At 34.0% G+C, this 27583-nt stretch overlaps 1 protein-coding gene across 1 annotated transcript; it reads right to left on the bottom strand.

Annotated features, from left to right (window-relative positions):
• On the bottom strand, nucleotides 1-27241 carry ERp44 (Endoplasmic reticulum protein 44). Its single transcript, XM_089634744.1, has 7 exons — nucleotides 27100-27241; nucleotides 26737-26812; nucleotides 25264-25506; nucleotides 16649-16891; nucleotides 13858-14124; nucleotides 9092-9290; nucleotides 1-5378 (listed from the first exon to the last, which is right to left on the bottom strand). Exons 1-7 carry the CDS (start codon nucleotides 27154-27156, stop codon nucleotides 5231-5233), a joined length of 1233 nt encoding a protein of 410 aa, XP_089490870.1. The 5' UTR covers nucleotides 27157-27241; the 3' UTR covers nucleotides 1-5230.
• Between the last annotated feature and the right edge of the window lie 342 nt (nucleotides 27242-27583).

Genomic DNA, 27583 nt, shown 5'->3' with positions numbered 1-27583 from the left:
TCTTCCGTTTCTCTTTCCTAACCAATAAAGCGATTTGATAATATCGGAATTCCAACGGTCACCTGACAATCATGCTCGGTAAAGTTTTCTTTAGTTTCGATATTATGACAATAACTTCGGCAACCAAATTAAATAATATGTAAAAGATATCTTAATTATTTGACAAGTGATTTTATATAAATAAGCCTAAACAAGCAATGAATATTATGTAAATAATGACAGGAATCTTGTACAATAATGAATATAAAAATCTCAAAGTTTTTTTTTTAATTTTCCTCAAAATTTGGTTTCTAGCTTTCGAGCTGTATTTGTTTGTTGACAATATTTTTAATTAAATATTAACACAGGTTGTAGCTTTCCTTGCTGTGTGAGAATAAATGTTAATGTTAAAATAAAATGAAGATTTATTTATGTATAATAATTATTAGTATGTAACAACAAAATTAATGAAATTTTTTGAAAACATAAGTGTATAATGAATAAATTCTAAAACTATGAAGAAATATATATATATTTTTTACAGAAATTTCTAGTCATTCTTATTTACAATTGAAAAGACTAATTAATAATATTGTTTACTGACCTAAGAAAACCATCTATTTGAAGCACTTGGTTTAAAACATGATTAATGTAAATTCTATTGAAAAAAAGCTCTAGTAAATAAGTATTGTCCATATATTGGAAATAATAAAATTATTATTTTACCCCTTTACAATTTCAGAGATTAGCATTCATATTCCGGAACTGCTTATTCTATTTATGTACTCAAATAAACATTTCCCAGTTAGATATAATAAAACCAGATAATATTTTAATTTTTTACTACCCTCTCAGGATGCGTATAAACACGCAAGCTGAACTGCTTGAACCACGTCTTACGGGAAAGGAAAGAAGCAACCGCAAAAAGCGCAAACGCATGTCTATACGCAGCATAACGCTAATGAAAAAAAGCTTGGTTTATTTATTTCTCTGATTCATTTTTATACAAATTTAAAATCCTATTTTATAATATTTCTTACATGTACTAAGTTGCAAAGGCGAATTCATCTTGCACAGGATTAAACTTGCGATGACAGAAATGTGGGACCCCGAAACCTTAACCCAGAAGGCCACAGTAGCCCTTAGGCCGCAAAGCCAGTAAGAATGTTGAAACATGATACATTAACCACGAGAGCGATAGCGTATTTAAAAAAAAAATGCATTGAGCGATAGAGACTTCCGGTTGTTCGGTTTTGGATTCTGCCGAGCTCATTCCAAAAATTACACTTCCGAATATTAATATAGGAATGTATAAACTGCTTACTGTGGTTTAAGCCAAAGGGTTACACCTATATTTCACTATTTATCCCATATTTTTAGGCTTTATAAATAAACCAGCTGACGTGTACCCGGCGATGCTGGGGATTATCTTTAGGAGATAGAAATATACATATAGATTTCCTTAGTACATTATTTTGATGTTTCTCATAAGGTTTAACCAGCATTAGCAATGTAAGCGGCAGAAAATATTTTTTTACGACTCGATTACAAAACGTCGAGTTTTTTCTACTTTCTATAAATATAATATGCGTGTATTATATATATAAAACTTCCGGAAGAAATTCTCTAAATGATGGTGCAAACTCTATCAAAATACGTTGCGTACTTTAAAAGAACTAAGCGCACAAACAAACAGACAGGGATAGCGAGTTTATTTTATACTATTTAGAGAAAAAAAAACGTTAAATTTATATGCCGTGAATTCAGTATGTTAGTCACCAAAATTGCCGTACCTTGAACTTATTTAGGGCAACATTGAATATTAAAATGTATGTATGTTGTTTATGATCTACTAGAAATGTCTATAGACACAGACATTAATAAAATGCAATATGTAACATGTAAAATATTTCATAAGAGGAACATTAGCAACATCTTTTGGTATTCGATAGAAGTTAATGAAGCTAGCGACTAAACGTTTTATGTAGCTGATTGCGGGAAATTCTAAATAAACTAATTTTACTTCGGTAGCTATCGCTCGAGTGGTTATGTGATTATTTCTTTAATTAAAAGATATTTCTCACTTAATATTTATAAGTCAAATAAGGTATGTTTGATGCACAGCATTATATTATCAAATAATATAATTAAATGCTTTATAATCAAATTTCTCGTGAAAAGTGTGTGACGAATTAAGAACTCAAACATGGAAAGTTGGGCAATTGTTCTACCATCTGAGCTATTTTTTTCCCATTTTTCTGAGTTTGGTGAGTAAATTAATATTATTGGATGGAATTGGAACTACTTATTTTATTTTTTAAAAGGCGTGACAATATTTAAGCCATTTTATATTCTTCTACTTCGTTTGATGTTAAATATCGCATTCAAAAATATGTTCATGTGTGTTTTAAACAACTGAGAAACTTCATTTTGATTGTGAGATTTTCCAACGTTGGACATTTTTCTTAAATTGGGATGTGTTTTTCTATTTTATAACTATTTCAATAATTAATTTCTTATATACAAACTAATCACTTGTATTTGAGTCAATGCGGAAGCAAACCGACTGACTATTATTTAACTAAAAATAATATCATTATATTTAATGATTAAAGAAAATACCAATTTTGATAACTTTCAACATCTAAAATGAAGACTTAGAAATATTGTATTTTGCTTGAGATAATTAATGTTAATAATTAATGATGATCGCTTTACTGAATACAAATTACTGATTAATGAAAAATTTAATTGCAGAAGAAATATAATCAGAAACAGACGCCAAGATGCTTGATGAAAAGCTCTGGCCTATTTTACCAAAATTCTAGGATTGATGAGAAAAATTCAATCAAGCTGATTAGTGTAATGCTTCATAAAACTTTATTCATTCTGAATTAATTTTTAAAATCAAATTATATAAATAACATGTTCGGTAGAATTGGAATTCACATTAACCACTCAGAACATTAGAACGTCAAAAGACGTAAATATGATAATAGCGGTCAAGACATTAGAACGTCTTTTCACGTAAACGCGCGAGATTTTACAAAAATCGATTTATTTCCATCACTAGTATACGGATTGCCATGATTTAAAAAACAGAGTATCGATAATGAATAACGCTACGCGTCTGTATTCAAGAATATCTATGGAACGTAGAGGTGCATTATCTAAGCCGATTGGATCTGTCATCTTGTTCGTTCATAATTTATTGCGTTTCTAAATAATTTATTAAAAATATTTTAGTTTGGACGGTTAATATTTTGAGGTGACTAATAGTTTTTAATTATATTTCTTCAATATATAAAGTGTTATTTCTTTATGATACTCAGAAAAAAGTACATTTTTCATGGCTTTGAAATAATGGTTATCGATTCTTACATATTTTTGACGTTTTCATAAAATGTATATTTAGAAATGCAAATATTTACTTATAACAACACAATGCGATAGTGGATTTCATAATCTTTCCAAAACATATTTTAGAATGAGGCTACGTTTCCCAAAACGTGAGTTATGAAGCTTTTAGCAAAACTCGTAAATAACACAAAAATTATCACGTTTTGACAGTTCTCAAAGGAACACATAGTAAATAAATGTCTTTGTCTGAGAGGTTAAGAATAGAAACATTTTAGTGAAAGAAGGGCATTTATTGCAGCAATTTATTTTCCCTAGCCACTCGAACGATTTTTGGCATATTATGGCAAGTTTGCAAAAACTTTTTAAGCAATCGCTTGTCATAATGCACCGAATTTATAGAACCTAAAAATTGGGATAAACAGCAAAATCTAGGCGGATTCATTAGCTTTAAAGCGCAGTAAACGGTTCATATGTTTCTATATTAATATATTGAGGAATGATATTACTTAAATAATAAGGTAATAACCAATCGCTCGTGTGGCTAGAGGAATGTTTTAAATAATTACAGAACAAATGCTTTTCAGAATTTTGTATTTCCCCAAGAAAATAAATAAACATCACATTACAATAATTAACATAGGTATAACAAAACATAAAAGAATTATTAAAAGGAAACAACTTGTTTTATTTAATTGATTGTTAAAAAAAATATTTATCATTATAACTATGTTCGCAGTAGATCCGTCCTCACAGAGACAAAAATAACCACGGGTCGTATGACAGGATAGCCAATCTAATCTAATCCAATCAATGGAGACAAGCAAATCAAATCTCCCATAGAGACTATTAAATATACATACATTTTATTACTAACTAATGTAGTTTTTAAATAAAATAAGGGAAATATTAAAGTTGATCAAGATTGAAAATATTTAAACAATAATGCATTAACAAAACGAAAGGCACAAAAAAAACATATTTTTATAGAATATTAGGCACAAATAACTCGGTTGTAACAACTGAAGGGCTGTTGGACTTGTTTTATGTATGTACTAAGAAAAAATTAATAAGTAATAAATTTAAAATAAATAAAAACCTTACTTATTTTTATTTTCCCTACTATGTGTTTATGGATAATAATTGTTTTTAATTCGTTTTTGTTTATGTGATGCAGTGATATACAAATTTAAAAATAACTTATCACACAGTGCTAAGGAATAATGCAAAAATTCAAAAGCAAAACATCCCGTGTAAACACGTGATGTGACCAACACAGTGCGATGACCGAGAGAGGTGAGAATTTACTAAGGGGGTTTGAAATACTATCGCAAGTAAATGACCAAAACCTCGGTCTATACAATATGTTACATTTCAATCTTCTGGCTGCCACATTTGCGATAAAATTGATAAAAAAACTATTGTAAAATGTAAACTTTATGAACTGACGGCACACAAGGTTCTGCTAAACGAAATGGGTTTCAATTTCATAAAAAACAGACATTAGGATTGGTTCTCGTGTGCTGTACTGCCATCAATATAACAGTTGTCGAAAGCTCTAGTTATTTGTCCACACGGTATTATTGACCTATTTGACAAATGTAATAAAAATACGAAAGTTGTAACTTTACGTGCGTTTCACGTTGCCGATGAAGGCGTTGCATTGCCTAGCATTAAGTTTATACCCTGTTAAAAAGCCTGGTAAGCACATAAAACAGTTTCGCTAATAGACATGTAACGAGTAACGCACGGAAACATTAAAATTGTATTTATTGTTTGAAAATTGACGACTGATGCAATGCAGAAGCCATTTGTAGATTTTTAATATACATTTTTAAGTTATTTGTAGTTGAAGTAAGCGTGCAGCGCTTCATTTGATATCCTATGCGTTGGTTTACAGTTCGTCGCGCAGCAGGGTGTATCTGTTCTTGGAAGGCGCGAGCTTCTTGAAGGTGGACTCGGGAGGCGTGGTGGTCTTCTTCTCGCCGCTGCCTATCTGCTGAGTCTGGATGGACGGTTCCTCCGTGCCGTAGTGGAACTCTCTGCAACAATTACATAACACTTATAATAACTCACTTTTATATAATACATCGGTATTTCAACGGAAGATGCCTTAGAACCAGTGGCGGTTCGTGACTTTTAGGTGTTCTAGAGTGCTAATAATACAAAAAATGGCATATTAATGTTGTTGTAGCTGAAAAGTAGCGGTAATGGAGCTTTTTTTTATTCTAAAATTCGATTTTTTGAATGAAGATTTTCAGGAAATCTGTGGGGCGAAATACGAAAACTGAAAATTCCTAAAAATCTTCATACAAAGAATAGAATTTTCGAACAGAAAAATACTTTGTCATTTTCAAAATTGAAACAGATGAGTGAAGAATTCAGACAAGAAATAAATCTGTCACATGAGATTGGGTTGCTTGTGTTTAACAGCAACTGTTGAATGATTTGCCGACCTCTGAGTGTCCTCCCTCCTACAACCATGAGTCTCTTCAAGACCCATATTCATTCCATATATGGCCAAGATCACCTATAACTAATAATTTCTTGGTCTTATGTGGAATTGATATTTATATAAATAAAAAAAATTATTTGACTTTTATATAGAAAAATTCAGAACACTATAAATGTCCTCCATGTACATTTGAATGTCACAACTGACATAATACCTTTTGATTCCAGCCCATGTGAAACGCAGTTCTGCATATGAAATAGAGATTCCTCAGACTTGTGGATCATGAAACACGCTCACACAGCATTACTTCTTTATTCTATGGATCTACATAAATGCTGCTAAAAATCTATCGGGATAATTTGTGATGATAAGCAATCAAGTAGCATGGTTTGGCTATATAAAAACCACAACATCAGCATTTTGGCTATCATCAATAACCCACACACTTGAGCACCATATAACCAAAAACAAATCCCATTTCAATGTACATGTACATAAACGATAACATGGAAAAGTTTCAATGTAAATAACTATGTATGTGATGAAATCGTTAACAAGCTTATACTAGGTTTCGTGGTAACTTAAGTTAAGTTAAATTTGAGAATAAATAGCAGTTGTTTTCTTATAATAAATAATTCTTCTCTTAGTACCCCTCGATGTGTTCGCCAGTATATTAATATCTACAAAATACATATATTGCAAAAAAATTATTAATAGAGTTCCCTATTGAATTTTATGCGAAAACACCTCCCATGTGTCAAAAATTTAAAAAAATATTTTTACATTAACTTCACACATGAGGAGCTAAAAATTGATTTTTTAAGAGCTAAAGTTTTTTTTTATAAATGTCAAAAATACGCTTTTACATACCTAAAACTACAAAGCACTATTTTTTATGTTTTACAAAAAAATAAAAATTGTAACTCTTAAAAATCAGATTTTAGCTCCTCCTGAACAATTTTTGACAAATGGGAGGTATTTTGACGTTGACGACGAAATGCAACTGTTGTTGAAAGAAACGTAAATTCACATAAACTGGGTACGCATCCATATCATGATTAAATGACACGCCAATACAGAGTGTGTACTTTAAGATAAGACTGCAGGTGAAGGTCACCTAACATAAAACACGTTTACTAATTATTCGCTGATAAGGTCCCATTTTAACCGTTATGACGTTTTTTAGACGAATTGACTATATTTATACATTGACCATTATTAACGATTTTTTTTGGTACTATTGGTCATTTTATCCGTTTTCGGCGCTATTTTAATCGTTTTTGGTCCTATTGGTCCATTTTAACCTTTTTTGGACACTTCTGGCGCTATTTGTCCATTTTAATCGATTTAAACGTTTTTGGATAATTTTGGTGCAATTTGTTCGTTTAAGCTGTTTATGACATTTTAAGATGATTTTGGTGCTATTTGTCCATTTTAACATTTTTGTCATTTTTAGACAATCATCCATTTAAACCGTTTTTGAGGTTTTTCAACCATTTTGGTGCTATTTGTCTATTTAAGCCTATCTTGGCATTTTTATAAGATTTTGGCGCTATTTATTCATTTTTCCCTCTTTAACCACTTTAGACGTTTTTAGACGATTTTTACTTTTTATGTGACAACCATTTAAGTCCCAACTACTTGAGCCATGGATTTTGAGGATTAGCCTATGTATACGTAGTAGTTGCAGCCTTCTTTCAGACGCATCAGATATACAACTGAGACATACATGAGAGTAGGTTACTACTACTGAGGCTCTATGTCAATGTTGGCACAGGCTCAGATTTACACCACTTTCTCATAGCTTAGCTTAACGTTGACAAGTATAGCACATAAGCTAAGCTTATCTTGACGACAATATAAACTACGATTTAAATATCAGCTTAAACTTTTCAGAACAATGAATCAGCTGTCAATCATTACAAAATTACCTACAATTGATTTTTAAATTCTTAATTACTATTTATTTATCGTAACCAATTATAATAATAACAACAATTAAGTGAAATGATAAGCCAATGTTATCATTTTATGACCAGTAGCGCCACGCCTCAATCCTAGGAATGATTTGATCTTGAATAGGTTGTTTATGAGTATATGGCGTCTTGGATAGGGATAGCAGATTCTTCAATTGAATTTAGCAGCCACATCTGTGCTGTAGCCCTAAAACATTTGTTAAACCTACTCGATTGTATGCAAAAGAGGGCGATCCGCCTGATTGACAATTCATTTTTAACAGACCGATTGCCATCTCTATTGCACAGACGCAATGTAGGCACGCTAAGGAGGTATTTCACTATGTCGGGCTAAATATCTGACTAGCTAGCCGTTGGCTGGCTTTAAAGATCAGAATAACTTCGTTATTCAACGGCGACCGTTTCACCATTGTTGCCGAGCTTTCGGATAGATAACACTCGAAATAGTCTGGCAACATCGCAAAATGTTTGCAGTTACCCCATCTACTGCAACGCCTGTCATGTTTTGCCGCAATGTCTATGGAATGCTAACGTCAACGCCAATTGACAAGTTTCCCGCCACACCGCAAAGTGTGCATTTTTTTGGTTATGTTATGTTGATTATCAGGTCATTTTAGATAGATTCGTGTCGAATTAATACATTGTTTCTTATTTTGAACACAATCAAATAATTCAGGATGGATCATACAAGCATTCAAATTCATTCAAGCTCTTAAAACTCGCGGCCTTCGCATCGCCGCCCTTTCACCTGCTTCTGTAAATCAAAAACCTCGGTATCCATAATAATTCACAACAAAATTCGACTAACTTCTCCGCTGTCAAACTCGGAATGTTTTGACGCCATCTTTGATTCGAGGAATAGCGCCTAACGTGAGGTTCGAGCACTGATTAGTCAAATCGAACTTTAACCCGAGCGTTAGCGTTATTCAGATATAGTGAAAACTTAAAAATGACTAATCCGCGGATTAGTGCTTAGTCAGAACATAATCAGAGATGAAGTAAGTAGTGAAATACCCCCTAAGTGTGTTTAACAGGTATTTTAACAGAGCCTGCTCTAAAGAGCTAGCAGAATTAAGATCAAAAAACGTACCTACCTAGAAAATTAAACCTACACTATAAAAATGAATAATAAACTAGAATTAGGTTATTCAACCATTTTACACGACCCACTGGCGAAGTGATCGAATCGAAATTGATTTTGATCCTTTTGATTGGATGACATCAGGTGCTTTCGTAGTAGGTAAATTAGATCTCTATCTCTATTTGCCTCAGTCATAAGATACTTCAAGGTGCCAGTAAAAAACAAAACGTATTATTCACAAACCTGTGAAGTTTCCCGGAGTGCAGGTCCTGCAGGAACTGCTTGATGACGCCCTCCTCTTCCATGCGCTTGATGTCCGGGAAGAGGTACATGTGGCGGAAGGAGTCGATGGCGATCAGAGGCAGGTCACTCTGGCTCTTGCCCAGGTGGTGCAGTGGGTGCTCAAACTTCTTGCCATCGGCAGTCAGGAAGTTCACATTCTCTGCAAACAATACAACATAAATTACTTTAACACATTGTTTGCGGGAGACGCTTAAAAGCGTCTTTTGCGTACTGTTGGTAGAGAGCGGGAGACGCTTAAAAGCGTTTTTCGTATTTGTACACTATTGGTAAAGCGCGGGAGACGCCAAAATGCGTTGTAGGTACACTTAGAGTAACAATATATTAAGAGTAACGTATGATGTTGGTTATTCTGTGAAGTAAAGATTATGCGTCAGCTCTCGTGACACGTGTACTAGGTACCTGGCAATTCGTGGAAATGAGTCGGGTGGCCGGCCGACTGTGGTCATAAAACATGCACTTGAAATAAAATAACTAAGATAAATATTTCGTTTTTTTTTTAAATCTTTATATTTCTTCATTGTTAAAGCGATATTGTTTCGTTCAAGACGTTCTCTATTTTCTTTTCTGTCATTCTCTTTTCTACATTCCGCTTTAAAAATTTCGTACAAAGTATTTGTGTGCTGTACTCGAAAATTTATTTGTTACATAATAAAGGGATATTTTTTCATAAAAAATACCCTATAAAATGGGCTACGGTAATGATAATCGATTACAATAAATATAAGAAAGGCATTGACCTAGCAGACCAATATTTTTCGTATTATTCTATTTTACGAAAAACCACTAAATGGACAAAAAGGCTAGCGATGTATATAATAAATGGTGCATTATTCAACTCATTTGTCGTGTACAACTCCGTAAAAGAAAGGAAAATAAAATATAAACAATTTTTTAAGGAAATCGCAGAGCACTGGGTGGCTGATCAGATTTCGTCAGATTATAGTCAAGACCCGGAACCAACACCATCAACATCTGGTATCCGAAAAAAATCTTCAAAATCTGATCCTCCAGGAAGACTATCGATGGATATGCGAAAACATACATTGGAAAAGATTGAAGGCCCTGGTAAAATAAGAATCTGCGAAAGCGATGTCGTGTGTGCGCGGTACAAAAATACTTAGCGAAACCCGGTATGTGTGTAAATTCTATGATGTACCTTTACATGAAGGGAATTGTTTCCAACGATTTCATACTTTCAAACAATATTAGTGTTTAGTGGTGTGTATTTAAAAAAATATATATACTTTGTTGAATGTGCATAAAATGACTAAATAGACAATACGACAAAAGTGCAGTTTTTTCAATTTTTTTTAATTTAAACTTATATATCGTAATTGTTTCTTCAAAAATATAAAAATTTGTGACCAGATCATAATAAAAAATTTCAAATAAGGTAAAATACTGAAAATTTTATTTAAATTTGATCAATAGTTCAGAAGTTATAGCTATTTTACATGAAACGGAATTTTGCGCGCGAACATGATAAAAATTGCCCGCTTTACGGCGTAGATTGATTAAAAAACCCCCCGCAAACATTGTGTTAATAGCAACTCGTGAAAAGCCATTCAAATCAACAACAAAACAACTCACATATCAAAATAACCTATTAGTAAATAAATATAAATTGCATCCAGATAGATAAGTCAAATCATCATAAAGTGTGAGAGTGAGTTCACAATTATTTATAATTATCAATAATCATGCACTTATTCAATAATATAATATAAATGCATGTTAACAAATATTAGACGCACTTAACTCCGTCATATTTAGCAGTATTTCCGCTTTACAATAAAATCCAAATAAATGGAATATTTCCGAACCTATCTGAAAACTAAACGGTTTTTGAAAGGTGATAAAATACGGTTTCAAATTTAACTGTTACGAATAATAATATAATTACTGATAATTTAAAATTTATAATGCAACATAAAAAAATTTAAAATGGCTTACCTTACGCTTTTTGTAACTAAAATTACCGATAACGAAAAAATATATAAAACCCACGTATTTTATTAGACAGATGTATTACAAAAGTTCATCACCTCACCTTTTTGTCGTTTCATATAAAAATAATTAATTAAAAATGAACAAATTTTCATAATTTTTTTTTAAATTGCGTTTTGTTTTTAATCTTCGATTTCATAAATGTGTTCATTTTAATTCTGATGTGGTTAATTTCTAGATTTTAAAATAAAGGGTGGTGTTTTCTCTTTCTAACACCGTTTAGATCATATTTCTCACCATGAGAGTAAGGGAGATACAACAATTTCTATGAGACCATATGAGTTGTTTCCAAAAGTGCTCTAATACAATCCATGCTGGAACTTTTAGCGATGCGATTTTAACATTGAAAACTGTACAGAGGACAAAATCAGAATATCTTGCGCTAATACGTAATACCTTAGTTGCTACTTTTTATTTCATGAACGTGCCTCTGCCTCTGACTATCCAGAAAAAATTTTATTTGAGCATGTCAAAATTCATTTTCATCCCAAAAATTAAAATATTTGAATTTTCAAAGGAGTATAAAAGTTTATAGTTATTTATTTTTGTGGTGTTTCCTTCTTTACAAAACGTTTCGGAGAGCATTACAAGCAATCCACATCTACACATTACACATTTGTCCTGACGATGGAAACTGTAATGCTGTTCGAGATGTTGGCTAAAGGAGATAGCGAAACACAGCATAATACCCCAAAAATAAATCACTATAATACTTTTGGCCATAAAAATTTCAGATCATATTGAGTATAAAAGTCATTATTTTATTGAAAACACCCTTAGATTGTCGTTTTTCATGCAGAGTATGTATTCAGGTTTATGTAGAAATAATAAAACCAGTTTGTATATTTCTTGGAATTTTTTTTTTTACGTTAATTTGCCTCCAAAATGGGAGTTTTTTTTTTTTTTTTAGATAAAGTTAGCCATTTTGGGGAAACGTCTTACGATATAAACATGAAATATATATGAATAATAAGATTGGTAAACAGAAAAAGATCGCAAAAAAAATTGTAGTTTTTTTCCCAATATTTGAAAAAAACTCAAAAGATAATTTTTGCACAGTTCCGCAAATTCGCACCTGACAGTTAGAGGGTATTTTAACGATTTTCTTATTCCGACGTTGTTGTTAAATAATAAATTAACAAACAAAGAGCATTGCATTATATTACAATAATTAGTCCAAGGTTAAGTATTAGTTATTAAATTATAAATGCACATGAAGTAATAAAGTGTAAACATAATCGATTTGCATTGAATATAAAAAGTAATGGTGAAACGGCCAAGCACGTAAAACCTAGATATTATAATTTTATTATATACCTATCATGCTTCTAATGTGAAGGCCCAAATAGGGTGGGATTAAATAAATAAATTAAATATTCTGTACACTCACTATGAAGGTTTATCAATAAAAGTTATTGGGTTTACATATTAAATAATTGTGATACATAGGATAATAGTGGTGTAACTCCAATTTTATGGAAATATCAGTTGATATCTTAGACACACTCAAAATATGTTAAAGTATCAGCGCAATATTGGTTTACATCACTGACTGACTGACGTCAGAGGAGATAGACTTGCCATTACATGAAATCCAGGTATTATTTCGGCAAGCTGGAGGCAATCCATGTGACCATATTTTTGGCACCGTGAGGGTTCGAGAATTCTTTGAATAATCTACAACATCAATCATACGTTGAACGCCGAAGAGCACACATTAAAATAACCAGACACTGAGCAGAAAACTAAAGTTCTCTAAAGGAAGGCAATGATTTGCCGCGCAATCCACTGAGGAACTTTTCTACGCTGGATCTGAATGTTTGTTCCTGAACGAATCGTTTGGCGTAAAGACGCTAAAATTGAATGCGGCGGGTAAAATATAACACATTTATGTAACTAAGTGAAGCAAAATATTAAATTTCGGAAACATGCCGGAACTTTTGTTTACCCGATTTGGGATATGTAGGTAAGTTTTTTACACAGCCAGCAATTTGCACTCTATTGTAAAAAGAACTAGTAATTCGTAAGTAGATTTTATTTTCTATTTTATTCTGGTGTTGGTTTTAAAATGCTAGGTGCCTGTACACTTGTCAGATTCCTTTATTAACTAATCACTGACGGGGACACGCCCTCGCCTCTCCCCCTGCTCCGTGCCACTTGGTTTGTTCCCCTCACCCTTGTGGGCAGCTCTGCCTATTCCTTACTCTGTAGTTTACATCCATATCATTTATAATTTTTTTACCATGAAAATACCTTTTACTATTTATTACCTATAATTATTTTACCATATTTTTAGTAATAAAATTTATTGTTACAAATCAATTTTTGTTGCTTAAATCATAAAAGAGTTTTATTTTTAATAAACAAAGGCTTGCACATTATATTATGTAATGGTTTTTACTTGATTCGGGAGCATTTTACAAAATGCCGTTTTTCTCGAAACTTATATAACTGGAGTTAAACCACTTTTATTCTAAGTGACACAATTTTCGTAAATGCACCTATAAAAAAATATTTCCTACAACTGTCGAGGAAAATAAGTAGCAAAAATAAAATATCAACGTCAGGCGTGTAGCGTGTATCCCGTACTGTGATGCAACAATGATTTTCAACACTTAATTCACTCAACAGGTTTTACTATTACCACAAAGAATAAGTAAGCCATCATAAAATAATAATAATAATGCATTGTTACTCACGTTTTTCCCCGAGCAATTCTCTGATGACCAGATCATTGTACTTCTTGACGATCTCCGTGTCCCCGGGAGTGTGGAAGAGGATCAGGAAGGGCAGCCCCTCCTCCGTCAGCTCCTCGGCGTTCTCAAAGGTGATCTCCCGCACCAGGGGGACGCACTTGGTCTGCACCCAGATGTGCGCCTCGTCGAAGTTGTTCAACGATCCCGTGAATGTCTCGTCAGCCTCGTTTGTCTTGTCTTTGTCGGCACGGTACACAATGACAGGCTGGCCTGGAAATAATATAATAATTATTACAAACATATCTGAAATATTATTGCAGACCGAAAAATGTTACACCAATAAGGAGAGTTCTGACAAGAATTAATAACGTTTTCCATTTGAATCTCTCCTTACTGATAAATATCTATTTCCGAAGCAAACCTATTCAAAATCAATACACCGACCTTCCCATAATAATCTGCATGCATTGAAACATCCTAAACTCTCACAACACAGAGGATGCTGTGTGGAGGGTCTTTTTGAGAGTAAGAAACGAACAAGGGTCTTGACGAGACCCATGTTGTAGGAGGGAGGAAACACAGCAAATCGTTCCACAGCCGAGCTGTTGAACTCAAGAACGAGTCATAGAATAAACCTGTTCTCGTATGAAAAAAAATGTTAACCGCGTACAAATGTTTTGCGTGTTTCCCAACTACTACGCCTCCTACTACCTACCATCATTATAAGCTGAAAATGTTGCTTGTGCGATGACGGAGAACATATCTAGCAGAAGAACAGAACCCACGACGCACAGTGGCCAATTTTGATGATTTGGCGCGACATCGCTCTCGGCGTTCGACTATTTGGCACCATTGATGTTTTCTTAAGTATTAATAAGAAATACCACATATTTTTTGTTAATTCTTATTAGTTGAAATGTTGATAATAAATTTAATGCTTTTATAAAAAGTAGCGTGTAACTTGGGCGCTAAGTTTGTATTTTATGAAAATTAAGTACAATAATTTCTTAAAAATGCAATAACTGGAGTGGCTGGCTTAAGTTGGTGGTGATTTTTTTTTCCGTGAACAAAAAAAACACAGCAATAATATCCTATTAAAAATAGCGTGAATACTAGTGAAGATTTTTATTCCTACTCCATTAAAGGAAAAAAATTGGAAAAAAGCTAAACTTTGAACCAAGGCAACAGTTATAATTTATGAAAAAAAACTTTTTTTCTGGTAATTAAATAAAGCACGTATCTTAAAGAATATCTCAAGTGATTTTTAAAAGTACTTTTTTGTATAAAAAGTTCACAAACAACCCGATTTCGAACGCCTTTAAACTCGCCTAGATACAGCAGCATAGTTGCGCGCCCGAATATCAGTGTACCTCTGTTCTGCGACTAATTACATAATAATTGAGTTTCAGATGTTAATTTAAATTGACAGTGAATAATTGGGAATAACTTTAATTTTATTCTTACGGTACGAAGAACTAAATATTACATACAGTTGATCTTTCTTTGACGTATCGGAGTCAAATATAGGATTCTGAAAAAAAAATTGACGAAAATTAAGTACAATCATTTCTTTAAAATGCAATTACTGGAGTGGCTGGCGAAAGTTGGTAGTGATTTTTTTTGTCCGTATACAAAAAAGACACAGCAATAATATCCTATTAAAATTAGCGTGAAGACTTGTGAAGATTTTTATTCCTACTCCATTAAAGGCAAAACTTTGGTAAAAAAAATTGGAAAAAAAGGTAAACTTTGAACCAAGGCAACAGCTATAATTTATGAAAAAAAATATTTTTTCAGTTATTTAAATAAAGCACGTATCTTAAAAAATATGTCAAGTAATTTTAAAAAATACTTTTTTTGTGAAACAAGTACACAAACAACCTGATTCCGCACGCCTTCAAACTCGCCTAGATACAGCAGCATAGTTGCGCGCCCAAACATCTCAGTTCTGTGCGTAATTACCGAGTAAGTAAGCTTCGGATGTTATTTTCAATGGTTTTTTTAATGTCAGTGATTAACTGAGAACACATTGGTAAAAAAAAAATTCATTTCGGGAACATGCCGATCTGGGGTCAATGTCGCGCCAGCGCTCAAATTTAAGCCACTGTGCGACGCCTGGGTTGGAATCCAACACATTTGTCAATTCAACTACTGATCGGATAATTTAATCAATCTTTCCCTTTTCTAGGCAATTTGTGTTTATAACAATGAAAAATAAATTAAATAGCATTATGTCTGCTAAGAATGACTAACAATAAAATACTATAAAATATAAAACAAAAGTTATTGGATGCATAAAGATGATTCACGTATATATAATAATAATAATAAGGTGTTTATTCCGGTATGTGGGGAGGTTAGTGCAGTCCCACACATTCCATATAGATACAATAAAATATATAATCAAAAACAAAAAGATAGAACAGAAAAACAAAGAAAAGAAAACAGAACTAATTGAAAATAAAATAGAATAAAATGATAAAATAATAGAATAATAGAAAGTTGAAGCCTTTAGGGAGCCGTGACTTTATTAGGCGCTAGTATTTTTCTCCAGTGTACGTCAATGCTGGAGGATGGAGTGAGGCGGGCTTCTTATATATAGCTTTTGCTCTTCGACATCTTGGCTAATGTTTTGACAGTTCAATAGGTATTTCAAAGCTCCATAGAAATGAGATTGCGAGCTGAAAATAGTTGCATTGATGTAAAAATTCATAACAGAAAAACTATGCAAATTTCTTTGTTTTGTGAAGTTGTTGCTACTTCAGATCTGTCTATATGTATAATTTATCTGTACCTGGTGGGTGCATCTGCGCGGAGACATCTCCAAAGCCGACATGGAAGTGACACTCTTCCTTCAGCGAGGTGGCCACCCGCCTGAAGATGTTGTACTCCGGCATATCCCTCCGGTCGAAGTAGCCGATGATCATTCTCTTATTGGACTCCAGCTTGGTCAGCTCCTCCAGGGAACCGAACTCACTGATGGGATCCACCAACTCCTTCCTCACAAAGTCCGCAAACGCTTCCACGGAACGCTGACCTGAAATAATAACCAACCTTTACAATGATGAACTTTTCAATGCCAACTAGCTTAGTTGGATGATCACATTTGAACAGGCAGATTTTAAAATATATATCTAATACATAGCACAAACAACGATTCATAAACATCGCTCAGTGCTGTTCATTATTGTAGTCGGAAAAGCAATTGTCTACCTCTGACATCACAATCTCGGGGTCACCAATGCGATTAAGTGCAATTTTCATTCAGGGGTACAAAAAGATGAAACATCATTTTTTTATGGATTCTGTTACAACAGAAACGTTGTGTCGTTTGTCAAAGGTCAAAATCTTAAATACATTAAAAATGTTTAAAATTAGTAGCATTTAAAATTAAATACGCGTTCACGATAAGAACAGTAGCATTTAAATTTTGTCAACTAATTTACTATTGAAATTTGGCACAGTTTTCAATGCTCAATCAAAAATGAGTCTTTCTGTAACGGTACGATTTCACTGAACTTGGCATTCGCTCAGTTTTGACTAGTGAAAGCAACCCTGGAAGAAATTATGCCAAATAGTAATAACATTAACATTTAAACTTTTATTTGAAGCTAACTTTACAAGTTCTATAAGGTGTTTACTTGTAGATATGAAATAATAGAAAGGCTTCTACAAAATTAGCTTTTCCACTTTGGAAGTTTCTTGGATAATAATTAAATGGGTTAAAAACTTATAAAACCTAACGTGAGCGGGAGCACACAGAGAGCGGTCAGAGTTCTGTGTTCTAGTGACCGTTGACCGCTCAAGAGTTCCAAAGCACACAAGCGGCGTTCAAATTTTCGCGTTCTAGTTTCGTTTGGGTCTTTGCATATGCAACATGTCACTAGAAAGTTCATCATCCGATGAAGAATTATTGCTCTTGTGGAGCTTAGCAGCTTCTAAAAGGAAAAGGAAGTATTGGGTGTACCCAATCAACACAACGCGAGAAGAACAAGGCGAATTTACTAGTATTTTTCAGGATTTACTTAAAGATGAACAACGATTCTATATTTTTATAATTTACATCACTTAAATCGTATAATAAACTCCTTTCCCTAACCAATTCAATTAACTTTTCCGTGTTTGTAACCTCACACACCGCGGCGTTCTGGCGTTCTCTGCCTCGGCGGGAAAAGAACTCTTAGAACGCGACGTTCCGTTTTGACCGCCGCGGTCTGACTGCCCGCTGTGTGCGTTGTTGTTATAGTATCAGTACATTCTAATGAACGCCGAACGCGGAACTCCTGACCGCTCTCTGTGTGCTCCCGCTCTAAGTCTTACGCAGGAAATTCTGCACTTAAAATCTTCCCATAATCACTAAATTCGTGATTTTTATAGTTACTGTGTTCTTAGGCAGGGCAGTAGTATGAAAAATTCGCACAGCGCCAATGCTTGAAAAGCAATTGCGAATATGCACCGTAAGCGTAATTATTGTGAATAGGTATACTAACTCTTCAATTATATCTTATCAGAAAAATCAATGAGGCCGCTGACAATATCAGATCCTGTGATTAAAATAACGCTAAACCTAAATTAAATTTGATGACCTCCGTGGTGGGGGGGTAAGGCTCTCGACTAGCAAGCCAGAGGTTCCGGGTTCAAATTCTGTTATGCGCAAGTAAATTTTATTTTAATTTGTGTTATTTCACAATTTACTCATTTGAAACAATATATTTGCGGCACATTCCAGAATGGAAGATACCATTCAAAATTGAAACATTGCTTGAAAAGGCTTTGGCCGTGTTTGGTGACCAGATCTGAATAGCCAGGAACTTCCCCACCTTCCTCTTCCCCATTTCCTTCCCCTCCTCACTACCTTCAGCCTAACAACATACCCTAATGGGGGATGCCATACTCTCATTGGGGAGCAGTTGGGACATTACATAAAAGTTGCAATTTCACATAAAAAAAATATATATAATAAAACCCAAGATTAGTTCGCAATGGGCTGGTCGACAGCCTAGTGTGTAGGACGCTTGGCTAGCAGCTAGACGAGTCAAGTTCAATTCTCACAACAAATAACTGACTAATAATTCAATACAAGTTAAAGACTGACCAGACAAGGATAGCAACTTACAGATGGAGAACTGGATTGACCTTGATATAGGTTAGTGTCATATCATTGTTCCAATGCCATATCAAATTCTCATTTACAACAAAATTTGTTGTACGCTTTACCATGCCACATTATGGTCTATAAATAATATTAAACAAACGTAATTACTGCTGTGCAAACAAACGATTTCATAAAGACGGGTAATTAACTCACCTTTCTGATAACAACATGTTGGTATTATTCATTTCAAGTCAAAATATTTTAGCAATAAATGAAGATATAATATGTCTCAATGACATCTAGTAGGATATTTAACATTATCAATACCTTTCCTACTGTAAGAAAGGTTTTAGGTGGTACGCCTGCTTGTTGAATGTGTAAGAGCGATACTAGAGTATAACGGTTTACGACACCGACTCAAAATTATTGTCGTCAGTAGTTCGTCACTTTCGATTTTAGGACGTGATTCGAGAAGCTGGCTGGCTCCAGTGGCTTCTTCTTCTTCACTCCTTTCAGTGAAGAATAATTTCGGTCCGGCCTTTTTTACCGACCCGAACAATATGTTGCAATCCGAGCTTATTCCGACAATATCGCGTATTTTTTTTTCGTGCGAAATCTCGCGCGTCGATTCTTTTAATCGTTGTTAATTTTTACGATTTCCGTAGGCTGCGCCACTGTTACTGAACTCTCGGAAGGGGGAAGCACTGTTATTTACAGACTTGGTGGTTACCAATAATTAGAACGCGTGTTCGGTTATAATGTTTATTAACAATTTAGTACGGATTGACTACGTCTATCTTCTGAGCTGTCGGTTGGGTAAAGAGAGCGAGCAGATGCATCCGTCATCTTTTATACCTCTATCTGTCATCTCGCTCTTACACATTCAACAAGCAGACGTACCACCTAAAACCTTTCTTACACCTACAAAAATAAAGTTGGTTATTTTCTAGTGAAAAATCTAATAAGCAATCATTTTTTAATGAAACATAATTGAATAAGCCAACGTAGCGCAATTGGTAGAGCACCTGACCGGCAATCAGAAGGCTATGGGTTCAATTCGTGTCATCGGCTTATCAAAAAAAAAAATTAATTTATATTTGAAAGGCTAATAATTATTGCTTAAAAATAATATGTTATCCTTTGTGCTATGCATAAAAAAATTTGTCTCTTAAAAGTTACTTTATCATTAAAGTATTAATTCATTTTGTTTCCTTGATATAAATTTAGCACAATTATCAGTGATGTGATATCTAGAAACTTCCATAATATGATAATGAAGATGTATGCTAATGTCAAACCTGTTTAGACAGAATAGAAAGTGAAATTACAACAAACTGCTTTTCGTGGAAGTGAACCATTGGTCCTAACTGTACAACTTTTAGACAATTATTTTTCTTTCTTTACTTTAAAAAATCATTTACAAATTTTTTTTTTTTAATATACAAAATAAATTAATTAAATTAAATATGAATTTTTTGATGTACAAAATAATCATCTAACATACTAATTTCGGTTATGGATCTGTCTGTGATGTAACTCTGGTTTAATGAACTCGAATTTGTTTTAAATTTTTCATGCATTATTTTCAAATTGGAACTGACTGTGCAATTGAGAAAAAGAAAAAAACAATTGAGACAAGCGATGAAAATGAAATGTAATATTTTTTACTAGAAAATTTTAATTCTACATTTGAAATATGTATTTCTTTCATTTAAATTTTTTACGGTTAATCACGACAATAAAGCAAGATTTTTCAACGGTCTGCGCTTTTTCCACTTTCAAGAAAGCATCATTTACTAACTAGCTTTACTAAATAATACATGGTATAATAATGGTAAATTTCTGATTGTTTTTCTAATTTTCCAACAAAAAATTAGAATTATATTTCAAAGAAAATTGATAAGATTTGTTTTTGAAAGATGTGTATCATGAGACAAATATTTTATAAATACTCTCAGTTTCACAACATCTCACAAAAGGCCCCCCGTCTGTGCAGTGGAATTATTTCGAAAGAAGCGGTTGGGCAGCGTTGTGAGGCGGATTAAAGTAGGGGCTGTAGGAAGGGATTTATTAATGAAGGGCTTGAAGAGGCTCGGATTATATGAAGGAGGAAAAAGAGATGCCAGTAGCTTGTTTCAAATACGAGCCGATTTACACAAAAAAGAGTCGAAGAAACAACCCATTCTCATGAAGCCAACATCTACTGTGAATGGGTGTTCCGCTAGTGTCCGTCAAGTTGCACGCACGTGCACCAGTGCACCTGGTATCAATGCTGCTAGCTCTATAGAGCAGGCTCCATTAAAATTCATGTAGAACAGACTCAGCATGCCCACATTGTGTCGTGCATTAGATATGACAATCGGTCTATTAACAGCCGATTGTCAATCAGACAGACTGCCCTTCTTTAAACAGAATTAAGTAGGTTTATCAAGTATTGTGGGGCTACAGCCCAAAGGTGACTTCCAAATTCAATTGTTGAGCATAGTTGAGTTTTGTATAGGGTTGGCAGCTGGTCATTACATATTGAATAACCTGCTAGTCCTACGCAAGACGCCCAGTTTCTTGGAAGCCAGATTGATTTTCATGGGTCTGTGCTAGTTTTTTCTATACATCTCATTGTAAACATGCATTATATTTGCAAGATTATTTTGTCAACAATAACAAACTGTTGCTTATTATTTATTGAATATGAGTTCAACGAAAATTTGTGGTCTTTATATATTTAGGTGGAACAAATACCAGTATATAATATGTATAATCTTAGTTGTTACAAACTTTTATAATACAGCTTAGGCTATATTTTGTAGAGATGGAAAGGCTGATAGAGATATTGAAAGAAGCGTAAGTGCAGGTATGTATATAACACCATTAATTTAGGACAAAAAATTGTCAAAAGTGAGGTATGGAAAGGACGAAAGTAGACTGAATCCTATGGAAATAAGATCCCTAGGCATATGTGTGTAAAACCATGTATGATAGTGTGAAAAATGCGGAGATTCGCAAGGAATACAAAGCTGAAGCAAGTGTAATGAGCAAGATTAAGGCAGGGACGCTTTGATGGTTTGGGCATGTAGAGCGAATGAACAAGGAAAGGAATGTAAGGAGAATATATGTCGCGGATGTGAGTGCTAGAAGAAGTCTGGGATGCCCGAGTCGGGCCCCGTAGTGTCAAAATAAAAGAAGAGTATGTATGAGACGGTGTATGAATGTGAATGAGGAAAGAAGTGTATACCAAGACCGAGTTGTTTAGCAGTCTGTCCTCTCTGCCTACCCCTGCGGAAACGGTGATGGTTTGTTAGTTAGTTAGTCAGTACCCAGTGATAATCAAAAAAACAATCTAATTTAATTTATTATTTTAAGATGTTAGAGCAAACATAATGGGGGTGACAGATTACGATATAAGATCAAAGCGTTTTTTTTATACAACTCCGTATTGATCGTCATAAAATCCTATACAGACCTGTCACACCTGAAAGATGATGTGTTATAAGTGTGGGCGTGGCGACGATAATGCGCCGTAAGTTGCTAGCCAGGCGATTTTTAAAATTATACGAACCCCTTTCCTGTCATAATTACGTGGCTGTCATGTGTCAAGGTGACAGATCCCATACAAATAAATGATATTCCGCGGCGGTTCCCCAATTGATCTGATCCCCTCTCCTGAGGAAGATTATAGCGTAGTGTGATACCTCAGCACATAATAGCATGTGTGGGCCATGCCCAAATAATGCGTTAAGCGTATAGCGTCTAAGGCTTCAAGATAGTAATTGGTACATTGTTTGTTTCTATGTGTTTTATTGTAAATCGTATTGTTTCAAAGGAAAAAGGTTCATTGAATAATATGTTAAAATGCTTAATCAATTAAATTACCAAGATCAATAACTTTTAACCTTTCAGCGGGCGCGTTGAGAAATTTCCCTTGAGCGGGCGCTTGTCATAAATTTTACGTCATCAAGTTTTCTCCATGTAAGTGGTGTTTTCTACAATCTACTACTATACAAACGTTAGGGAATTTCTTTAAGGATATGAAAAATCATAATAGGCAGTACTTTAAAAAAATATATTTGACTTTCTTAAAAAAAACGAAGCAACACTCTAAACATGTTAATATTTCAAAACAAAATATTTTATCGACCTATTTAGTCAGAATCAATATCCTCATCCTTACAATTGTTACAAACCACCTCAACTGAAGAATGGTTCTTGCATGTAAAGGACTGGCAACGGCAACACTTCATTGATGCTGAGGATCTTTTCTTATCCAGTGCACATAACCGACAAACACCGCATTTTGGAAAGCTTCTGTTTTATTCTTCTGTTATCGTTTCAACTGCCCTACCGTAATTCACTTTGAGAAAAGCATTTATATCTTGCGGTAAATGTTTGACATTTGATTTGACTCTAGCATAGCTCGAAGCTCGATGCTTACAACTAAGTCGCAAGAGTGGGGGAAGCGATAAGGCGCGTTTGTCGTAAATTTTACGACAGCGCGCCCGCTGGAAGGTTAATGATTTTTGCCACAATGCCATAAACAACCTATGTATAAACAAAATTATTTTATGTATAAACTAACAATTATTATTCCTAATCGATTTTTACAAATTTGGATTTTAGTAAGTACAATAGCGCAGACCCGTGAAAAATCACGGGATAGTATTAATTCTTCATTAATCAGTACCAATTTTGAAAATGACAGTTAAAATAATTAGAATATTATATTACATATAATAGGTAGGTACTTCATCGCTTGTCTGAATACTTCACACAATCAGTTCCAATTTTAAAAATGATACTTTAATTCAAAGCAAATTTGAGTTCATTGAACCAGAATTACCCAGGATGCACAGACAACCGAAATTAGTATCTTCGTTTCACTATTGGAATTCTATTTCACTAATTTATGCAATCCATTTGATCAGCTGTAAGAAATTGGCAACCCTAAAATCTAAAAATTTTAAGCCAAATTTATTATTTAATTAGAAGTGAATTAAACATGTACTTGAGTCAAGTCATGTAAAGAGATGGTATAGCAAAAAATTATGAATGAGACGAAATTTATTATGAAAGTAAATGAAGCAAGGAATGAGTGCAGAGAGAATGCTTGGAGTTACTATATCAGACCAGCTCAAGTATCGGGGATCCATAGAAGCCCGAGTAAATCAGGCCTCCAAAAAGTTGGGCGTCTTGTACAGGGCTAGGAGATTCTTCAACAGTGACCAGCTGCTGACCCTGTACAAGTCTCAAGTCCGCCCAACTATTGAATTTGGGAGCCACCTTTGGGCTGGTGCCCCAAAATACTTAATAAACCTGCTTGAATCTGTGCAAAGGAGAGCGATCCGTCTGATTGACAATCCGTTGTTAACAGACCGATTGCCTTCTCTAATGCATAGACGCAATGTAGGCATGCTGTGTCTGTTCTACAGGTATTTCAATGGAGCCTGCTCCAAGGAGCTAGCAGCATTGATTCCTGATGCACCGGTGCACGTGCGCGAAACTCGACGGACACGAACTGAACACCCGTTCACGGTTGACGTTGGCTTCATGAGAACGGGCCGTTTTTACGACTCGTTTTTGTGTAAGTCGGCTCGTATGTGGAACGAGCTACCGGCATCTGTTTTTCCTCCCTCCTATAATCCGAGCCTCTTCAAGGCCCGCATTAACATATCCCTTCCTACAGCCCCTACCTTATTCCGCCTCACAACGCCGCCCAACCGGGTGGCGACATAGTTCCCCTGTCTGTACACTGCACAGGCAGGGACACTCTTGTGAGGTGTCACATAAAAAAAAAAAAAAAAAAAAAAATGTGGAGGTTCTTCCTATCCAATTACCCCAACAAGAAATGCCATGACCGTCGGTCAAATTCTACAATTCCACTTCACGCTTCATACCCATACGCACAATCATGGAAATAACACTCTGTTTCAACTTAATTACGATACATATTTATCTAACCGCAGCACTTTTAATGGGCACAGACTATAGAAATTACACTTCGTTTCAACTTAATTACTACAAGAAACAACTATTTACATGAAGAGATGGTAAAAGATGCATTAAAGTTCCATTTATTTTTTTTTTAAGTTCAAAATTTCACCAGTTGTCAGAAAGTTCCATTTGAATCTAAATACGCACAAATTATTCAAACAACCCAAAGTAAGAACCTGATAACATATTTTGTGCATGTTTTTCGATCTCCCCTAACCTAAACAGTAGTTTTTTGTAGAAATTAAGTCAAAATAATTATTTTATATAAACGTGAAACTGAATTGTAGACTTTGTCTGTTCAGGTTAACAAAGGTATTTTAAATTAGTACCTCTGTATTCTCTCTTGGTGGGCTGTCCGTTCCGGATGATCTTCAGCGTGGGGTACTTGGAGATCTGGAAGCGTGTCGCCACAGAGTTCTCCTTATCGCAATCCACCTTCCCCATCACCACGCGCCCTGCGTCCGGGAACTCCAGCATCACTTTGTCAGCCGCCTCGTCGAAGATGGGCTGCAGCATGTTGCTGAAGCGGCACCACTCCGCGTAGAAGTTTATGAACACCAACTCATTGGAGGCTGGAAACCGGGAAAACAAATGTTAAAATCCTACTCATTTCAAATAATCGGTATATATACAGATACATGGGACACGGTTAATACGCACTAATTATATTTGAAACACTTTGAATCAATTTAATAACAGTGGGAAAACAACTATTTCAGTCACCGGAAATGGAAAATAATGTATTTTAATACTTATTTCATTAATATTAAAATTGATTGTTCACTTGGCGGCCATTGTTATTGATGTGAAAGTTTTAATGTTAGTTTTTTTTTCTTCTCTTAATTAACCCAAATTATGAACTAAGAACCTAAACTAAAATAGGTTCTTCATTTGGGTTTAATATAAAAACGAAAAAAATAATAATTTATGATAATATTATGTGAAAATATGACGTGAAGAAAAGGCATAAAATTATCCGTATTTTGAACGAAATAGCTATTAAAAGTGCAATATTTTCCATTTCCGGTAACTGAAATAGTTGTTTCTTATTGTTATCTAACTGATACAAAGTGTTTTTTTAAATAAAATGTCCCTATTAACCGTGTCCCGTGTATCTGTATATTTCCAAATAATCATTTGTTTACTACCTTACAAAGGTCTGTGTAAGCACAAGCTTTAAAAATACACTGTGAATAAGCCATGGACACAAAATGAACATTTTCATACAAGCCTTCACATTATTCCTAATTGGATGGTCCCAAACAGTGTTTAGATGTGCACAAATACAAATCATCCGTCATCACAGGTCGTTTTTTACATTTGAATTTACACAACCTTAAATAAAGTTCAGATTTGCAGTAAAAACGGGGTAATAATGGCAATAAGTAATTTTATAGAACTATTGGTAAAGTAGGTACTTGTCAAATAATTACAAGCAATAAAGTAGGTACTTGTCAAATAATTACAAGCAATAATTAGTCGCCTGGAATATCAACATAAATTGAAAATATCTCCCGAGTAAAAATAAATGCCATCAAAGGGAATTATAGCTTATAATTATTTGTTATCCTTTATGCTATGCATAAAACCTTATCTTATAAACACCAGTTTATCATAAATAATAGGTAGGTACTTGTAAATGGTTGAAAAATAATTTATTTGCTCAAGTATAAAATTGAAAATTATGGTAATTATTATAAAATTGTCGGATAAAATACTGTGTCAATGATATAATTAATTTGGTCTATTTATAATGGTTTGTAATGTTATCTTTGAGGAAAATGTTGTATCGTTATGCTTACCCAATGTCATGTCCAAATTATTCTTGGTTAGTTGTACGGCACCACTGTCAGTTGGGTTGTAAAATAAGTGGAATATCTTGAAAAAAGAATGATACATAATTTAAAAACAGCCAAATTAACATTCACACATAAGTAAACAATAGATATGTAATTCCAGTTGTGGATCTTAGTTCATTTGATGGCGATATTTTCAAAATAAATAAGAGAAAATGTAGATTGTTGGAATACATCTTGAATAATTTTGGTTTTCGGTAGCCTAATAGGATAAAATCACAAAAAATATTCTAACTAATGTCGCCGGAATGTCGTGGCAAAATTGGTGACATTATACTTCAATAAAAATAACAAATTTTAAGTAATCACCATTGTAAATATGAACAGGGTAAATCTGAAGCTTGAGGTATTCCATGTCTTAGGCATTTTTTGGTTTTATTTATTATAAAAATACACTAAGATTTTAAATTACGCTATCTGGAAAACCAACGCAGGTGTCAAACTGGGCTTAGAAAACACAAGAAAATGCAATGTGCGCTAATGAGATGATTCAGATCGATATTGGTCAGAATCGCATCTTTTGTCTTTGGTATCAGATCCGTACAGGCAAATCATTTTAGAGGGCTAGTTTGAATGTGTACCGATAGTATCAAAAGTTTTTCGAACCAGTTTGGAGCTAGTGGTTTATTTATGTTTAGAACACTTGTCCGCAGTCCCCTCTTACCCCGCAAATGCTCAAAGATACTTGGTACGTAACAACTTTTGTCAATAATTATTGTACCTATTTAAAATGTCCACATAAATAACATATCACATTTTTTTAGAGTCTGGTATAAATCCGTGATCTCCGGAT

This window comes from Hesperophylax consimilis, chromosome 8 (genome assembly GCF_061612785.1).
Source record: "Hesperophylax consimilis isolate HC1 chromosome 8, BYU_Hcon_1.0, whole genome shotgun sequence".
In the NCBI taxonomy this organism is placed as follows: Eukaryota; Metazoa; Arthropoda; class Insecta; order Trichoptera; family Limnephilidae; genus Hesperophylax; species Hesperophylax consimilis.
Note: the sequence above shows the minus strand (reverse complement) of the source record. Positions and strands in the feature narration are given on the sequence as shown.

What these genes read in the sequence shown, in the direction of transcription:
- ERp44 (XM_089634744.1), bottom strand. Translation starts at nt 27,156, where the DNA reads ATGCCTAAGACATGGAATACCTCAAGCTTCAGATTTACCCTGTTCATA. An exon ending in CCCTGTTCATATTTACAATG is followed by an intron (nt 26,813 to 27,099) that starts GTGATTACTTAA and finishes TCTTTTTTCAAG; the next exon opens with ATATTCCACTTATTTTACAA. An exon ending in TAATTTGGACATGACATTGG is followed by an intron (nt 25,507 to 26,736) that starts GTAAGCATAACG and finishes CCCGGTTTCCAG; the next exon opens with CCTCCAATGAGTTGGTGTTC.